We start from the raw sequence: 6900 nt of genomic DNA, 5'->3' as shown, positions 1-6900 counted from the left end.
TTAATCAGTTGTAAATTCTGCCTAAAACCCCAATTAATGTTGTTTAAAAATGTATTGGTAATTTAGTTTTATTTAGGAAAAAAATCATTAGAAATAGATGATAACCTTTATTGTGGTGAGAACAAAACAATTGGAAGAAAATGTAGAAGGGTGAGTTACCTTTTAGTATAAACTATTAATATAATTTAGCATGGCATTGGTCAAAAAACTATATTTGAGATAATTTACAACGATTGAATTTTATATTATGTATTTATTTTCAATTGTTAAAATTAATCTAGATGTAATTCTCTTAGATATAAAATGAATCACAAGAATTTTACGTTTATTAAAAGTAACCTGTAATTATAGAATACATTTTAAAATGTAGCTACTTTGCATATATTACAATACAAAATAAATTTTAAAAACATTTTTGAAATTGATCACTGGAAGTTTATATCCAAATGTATGAAATAGGGAGGAATCTGTATTCGAAAAGGCAAGAAATCTTTCAGATGTCAAAAAGGAAGACCAGGTATTCTTTGCAATATTTGTATTTATCTTTTTTAAACTATTGATAAATACTCAATTAGCATGTAAACTTCAGAGTTTTATATTTAAGATTTTATAATAACTACTATGAATTCACATTGGATCAGTAATGTTATGTTCATGTGATGATCTGTTATTTAATCTAGTAATATTTTGTATAGTACACTTGTCTAGGTAACATTTTGAGTAGGTAACATGTTACAAAGGTAACATATTAATAGGTAAGAATTTGTTTTTGTAATTTGTTGCATCCAGAAAAGAATGGAGAAAGATTACATAAGAAATCTCAGACCATGTTAAAAAATCCGCCAAACTACATTATTTTCAAAACCATGTCCTTGATTAAGAGTTTGTGTGTATGCCATTTTTACATTTTTAATACACAATAAATATCTCTCTGGAAACACTGTCAACTAAATCTTAACATTAAATATATTATAAAGTGAACCAACAATGTTTAAGTCGTGGCTCAAATTCTTTAAATTTGGCCTGATCTAGAATACCTGAAGCAGGTGGCTTGATAAACTCAAAATCTAATACAAATATTAAATTTCTAAAATTGAAAATGTAATTATCATAATTCTTAAATACATGCATATATTACCCTACACTCTAAAAAATACAATTTTGGTCCTTAACATCATAGATCAAAGCTCTTCCGTCATACTTCAAAGTTCTTTTTTCATTACTCAAATTTTGTTGCACATTTTTGAAAATTACAATATAACAAAGCTTGCTGATGTATATTACAAGTTTCTATAAACAGGCATCAAAATTTGTTTCATATTGATTTTGAACGATGTTTCCACTGTTTTGTTTCATTCTGATTTAGTGTAAAATTTGAGTTAAACCGTGATTCGACAAATGTTGAATCATCATTATTCAATGGTTGAATCCCGCTTCTGCGCATGTCCGCGGCTGGTCTAGCGTCTTGACTGGACGAGCCAGGTGCGCGGTAGCAAGGGGGCTGTTGTCAGCTGATCCTGACCTGATATGTACTCTTTAGTATTTAGACTTCCACGTACTGTATAGTGAGTGATGACAGTGGGAAAATTTACCAATTGTTTTTGCATGATTTAATAAACATGTCATGACATTCTACAGTGATTTTTAAAAAATTGTTCCATCTCTGCATCTATTTTTATATTTTGATAATACACTATAATTTTTGTATTGCAATATTTAGCATTGTTTGTACTTCACATTGTTATTTAAATGATCGAATAATCTCTAGACATTTGCATTAATAAATGTTAACTTAAAAAAGTTTCAGACATGTCAAATGTAAATGAAAGTCCTGCAGCCAAGATGCCAAAGATGTCACTGAGCGTGTAAGTTTTTACCTTGCCACATTGCATACCAAACGCCGTTTTATTGTCCTAAAAAGTAATTTGATAAAATGGTAAAATGCCATTAAAACGAAGGCCGTTGATAACACATTTTGCTTTTAAACGCCGTTTTAGGGTACGCACCCCGCCCACGCCGTCGCCCCCCCCCTTTTGTACATGACCATTTATTTTTCAGCAAATTTATTATTATTTATTTTTTTGTTATTTAGGGTTAGGTTAGGTTAAGATACTATCTGGGCCGAGCGCTGCAGCTAGGATGGGCTAGGGGGCCGAGCGCTGCGGCCACGAGTTAGGTTAGTTAACTTTCAGGAATGAAATGTCAAATAAAGAATACATCAATGAAAACTGAAAACTGCACAATCATTACAAAATTATCAAGTAAAATTGCAGAAATGATTTTATTTAAAAGAAAAATATTTCCGTGTTTTGACATTGAATATTCTTAGCCAATTCTTCCCCTGGGAAGTGAAGATTCCTTCATATTTTTCCTGCGGAAAGCTCCCATTGTTGACTAGAGCAAAAAAGGAACTCCTGGTCACGGATTTATCTTAGTTAACATTGTACACCCATTAAGCCTCTGGAATTAAACCCTGAGCAATTGACCTACTCATAAGCAAACCCTTTAGTTTAATTTTATCTTATCCTGAGATAAATCTAACACTTAGTTAAACCTTACCTAGTGCAAAACTTAACCATGAGCTAAATCAAACCTCGAGTTTAATTTGATCTAAAGTTTAATTTAAATTTAGTTCAAACACTGAGAAAAATCTAACTCACAACTAAATCTTACCGTGATCTAATTGTAATTGTTGTAATTATTGTTTGATACTTTTAAAAGAAGAAATATACTATTTTATTTCAGAGAGATGAATTGGCAGGAGTCATTCTCACATCTACCGAATGATACATCAGTTAAAATACCGTAAGTTCATTACTATGTACACTATCCTCTCTACACTCTACACTCTACACTCTACACTCTACACTCTATACTCTACACTCTACACTCTACAATCTACACTCTACACTCTACACTCTTCAGATAAATTTGTTTTGCAAAAGTTAAGTTTTCGACAACACTGGGTTCCCAAGCTGGTTGTTATAATATAATAATATAATGGATATTGTACTTTACATTTTAAGGCTAAAGGTTGGAGATACTATAGCTTTAGTGCCCTTCAACGCACGAAAAGGCGATCCTCTCCCTATTTTAAAGAGGCAAGGAATTGATAATAGTAATTTAAAATGTTAATAAATAATCAATAATCATGAAAAATTGAAATTGAGATTGATTGGGATAGATGATCCAATGAATGACGGGTTATCTTTTAATAATTATAATAATAATAGTAGATATATCATTATTTACAATTTTTGGATTGATAAACTTTTTAAGCATTGAAAAATGTAACAGATAATCTTGATTCTAGTTATGCTTCTCGAGACGGAAATGGCGGTAAGCAAGATGTGGAACTAGATAACTTTTTAGAGTACTATGTAAATGGCAAACGGTAAACAAATTTATATCATCTATCATTATACAGCATTATGCTTGTTTATTTTGGTATCCAACAAACGTCGAAACCGCTCAGTTTAAAAATGTTAGATCCACAAAATATTATTAAATTTTCTGTTATTTTGTTTATTTTGAACAGATAAAGCCAAAAGTTAAAATAAAAGATTAAAATCCCAGTAGAAAAAAAAAATGCAAAGATACAAAATATTAATAAGTTATTTTTAGGATATACCCAGTGCAGACTACAGAGTTTTCCAATATCCCAGTTGGTAAGTAATTATAAATGTAGAAATATTTTTAATATTCATTAAATCCATTAAATGGTTTTGTATTCAGTGTTGGGTAAAATCAAGTGTGGTCTCATTCAACCCATTTTTTTCTCATAGTTATCATTTTAAGATTTTATAATGTTTTAGAATGTTATGAAATCTCCAAAACATTTTGAAAATCCTTACAGTTAATTGCAGTGCTTAAGATCCGTATATTTTGGATCCGCTGTATCCAAATCCGGATCCAAACCCAAATTATCAACCAAAATAACTCTCAAAACTCAAATCTGAAAAGCTAGAATATTATGGCTTGGCTCGAATTTGCTCGTGTGGCTGGGTACTGCGCAATTTCTAAGTAAAAACAAGAACATTTTTATAAAACAGAAAACCGGTCTGAAAAACCAGGAAACGTGGAGAACTTGAAACTTTGATCCACTACTGGAGTCTTGGCCATCTCTGCAACTTTTGATTTGATTTGATTTGATTTGATTTGATTAAAAAATCACTAACTTTTAAATAAATGTTCATGACCTGGAGCAGGATCTGTTGGATCCGCAACATTTTGGCTTCCAGGATCAGAATCCATTTTTTTCCAGTGCAGATCCATGATCCGGATGCACTTTTAAATACAACAAACTTTTCTATACCTTTGGTTTTAAGAATAACAAATTTTTCAGAACTTTTTTTCAATCCAAATTTTATTTCAAATCTATCAAAAATGTGAACTGCTAAAGTATGATATTGTACATGACGACACCAATCACATTTTTTTGTTGACTCAGCCTGTACATTATACGTACAATCTTATATGTTTCAGTTGTTCTGGGTTGTGATGGTTCCGCCAACCAGATTGGTATAATATATTTTTATTATATATATTGAAAGATGAGATATCAAATTATTAACTCTTTTAACTGACGAGTGAAGATATCTGAAATCTAATGATCCGCTTTATTTTATTATTTCATAAAAGTTTGCTTATGTATATTTCTAAATTTTGTTTTTTTGATTTGTGATCCGGAAGATTTTATTTTTATTTGTGCCCTTTCTTGCAAAGAAGACATTGTCCGAAAACATTATCTGATAAAAAATTTTCTTGGATTAAAAGCGGTTAATTTTAATACTTCATATATACGTTTCTCTGTCGTATTAATGTGCAAGTCACTTTTGTTGAGGATTGCCAATTGAATATAATATAAAAATAAAAAAACATTGCTCTCTAACTAATACTCGATCAGACAAAGCTTTTAAGGGTACCGTTGTAAATCAGACATTGCCAACTTTACTAGTCATTTAATTTTATGCTTACAATCCCTTCACGTATAATTTGTGCATTTTATCACAGATCATTTCGTAAGTTTTAACAATTTGCTAATGAACATTTTAAATTATCGTTTCTAACAAAGACAAGTCTTGAAGTCCTTAAATTTAAAGGCAATGTACGGATTTATCTGAACTTTTAGATACCAATTTACAAATAATTTCAGGACTGTCAGATAAATTCGAGGTTGACACAGAAACTTCTGGAGATTCATCTTGTTCTGAAGAAGCTGATCAGGATATGGGAGTCTCCGGAGGTTCAGGAACCAGACCAGGAGTACTAGATAAGCAGTTTATAGGAGTATCTGGAGGTTCAGGAGACAGACCGGGAGAACAAATTGAGCAGGTTACGGGAGACTTAGGTCAGGTCAGGGAGGTTACGGGAGAACAAGTTAAGCAGGTTGCAAGAGACTCAAATCAGGTCAGGGAGCTTATGAGAGGTTCAGGAGACAGAAGAGCTAGCACAGTAAAGATGGCTTTAGCCATGTTTTCAAGATTCGCAGGAGAGTTGGTTAAATCTCTAGAACCACGATTTCACATATATTTTGAAAACAAGTATGTTTGCCCTGCCGACGAAGAGGTTTATACATCAATAAGGGATGATGTGGATAGACAAATTATTAAATTTACTTGTGAAACCTTCCCCGACCCTTCTTACTACATCCCCACTGCAGGGGATTTCCAATCCATGGTTGATTGTATGGGAGTAGTTTTTCCCGGAATTTACGCCCCAGAGGTAGAATCCGTACACGTCAAGAATGTGAGAAGAAATGTGCCAATATCAAAGCTAGGGGTTTCACTTCGGGGAAAATTTGGACGCTGCGCTTTTTTCAAAAAGAAGGTGGGAACTATAACGAAACGCGCAAATACAGCTGCCGGAGAACTACTGCCGTCCAAGAAAGCTCGACTTCCTAGGAGTTACGGAGTAATACTATCAAGATATAATCCAGCTAAACCAACTCTGGATTCTCTACGAGACCTTCGAAATGGCATGGATGACATGGATGACATGAAGGATACCGTTCAATATATTTTCAGGTAAAATTTTTGATGATAATATTTTTTTATTATATTGGAACTCAACTGTATTTGACACTGTACTAAGACAGTTTACAATTTGTATGACGGTAACTAGACATATTAGTTTGTTCAACTGCAACTTTTAACAAAACAATAAACAGGGGTGTATATAATTACAATTTTTGGATTCTACGCCCCCCCCCCCTCATTTTTTTGTTAGATTTTCTTCCCCAAATTCAATAACTTAAAAGACATAATTTTTAAATATTTATATTGCAGTGCATTATAATCCCTAAAATAATGCATTTTAAAAAGAAAAAATGGCAAATTTTTTATACACCCCAGAAAAAAACAAGCAAAACAAGATTTAAAACTTAAGACCTAATGTTTTTATTTGTAACAAGAAGTTTCTTATAAAAAATGTGATTTATAGTAAATAATTATTATTTAGAGCTGAACGTTTGAATGCCAAGGAGTGGGCCAACTTAATGCCCTTCATATTCACCAGCCCCAAGCACATTATAGCACATGTAAGCATTTTTTACATTTATACATGTATTTTTCAATGACATAAAGAGTGTTAATATTGATTAGATGAATTAGCTTCAAAAGCTAAGTATTATAGAGTTTCTTTTGTATACGTAATTAATATGCATTATGCAATTTCGCATAATGCTCTTGTGTAAGTGAAAAAAATGTAACGTGTAATTATGCATAATTACGCGTAACGTAGTTACGACTGGAAACCCTAGTAAAAAGTGGTCTATCATTGATGTATTTAGCTGAAATGGTTGACTGGAAAACCAATAGATGAAGAACTAATAGAGTTTGAGAGTAGAACAGGTAATTAATGAAATGCTATTTTTAAGACTCATTTGAAGTACTAGCCTTA

General features: G+C 31.9%; 1 protein-coding gene across 1 annotated transcript; it reads left to right on the top strand.

Annotated features, from left to right (window-relative positions):
- Nucleotides 1–2140: 2140 nt before the first annotated feature.
- LOC111716298 (uncharacterized) lies at nt 2141–6851 on the top strand (the record flags this gene model as incomplete). Its single annotated transcript, XM_023491735.1, is given in 9 exon segments — nt 2141–2176; nt 2746–2805; nt 3027–3101; nt 3314–3394; nt 3625–3668; nt 4486–4521; nt 5156–6026; nt 6460–6538; nt 6791–6851. Coding segments are annotated over 8 exon segments (1303 nt in total), but the record flags the coding sequence as incomplete, so codon positions are not given.
- Between the last annotated feature and the right edge of the window lie 49 nt (nt 6852–6900).

Source organism: Eurytemora carolleeae, unplaced genomic scaffold (assembly GCF_000591075.1).
Source record: "Eurytemora carolleeae unplaced genomic scaffold, Eaff_2.0 scaffold2028, whole genome shotgun sequence".
NCBI classification, from domain to species: domain Eukaryota; kingdom Metazoa; phylum Arthropoda; class Copepoda; order Calanoida; family Temoridae; genus Eurytemora; species Eurytemora carolleeae.
This window is presented reverse-complemented; position numbering and strand designations above follow the sequence as displayed.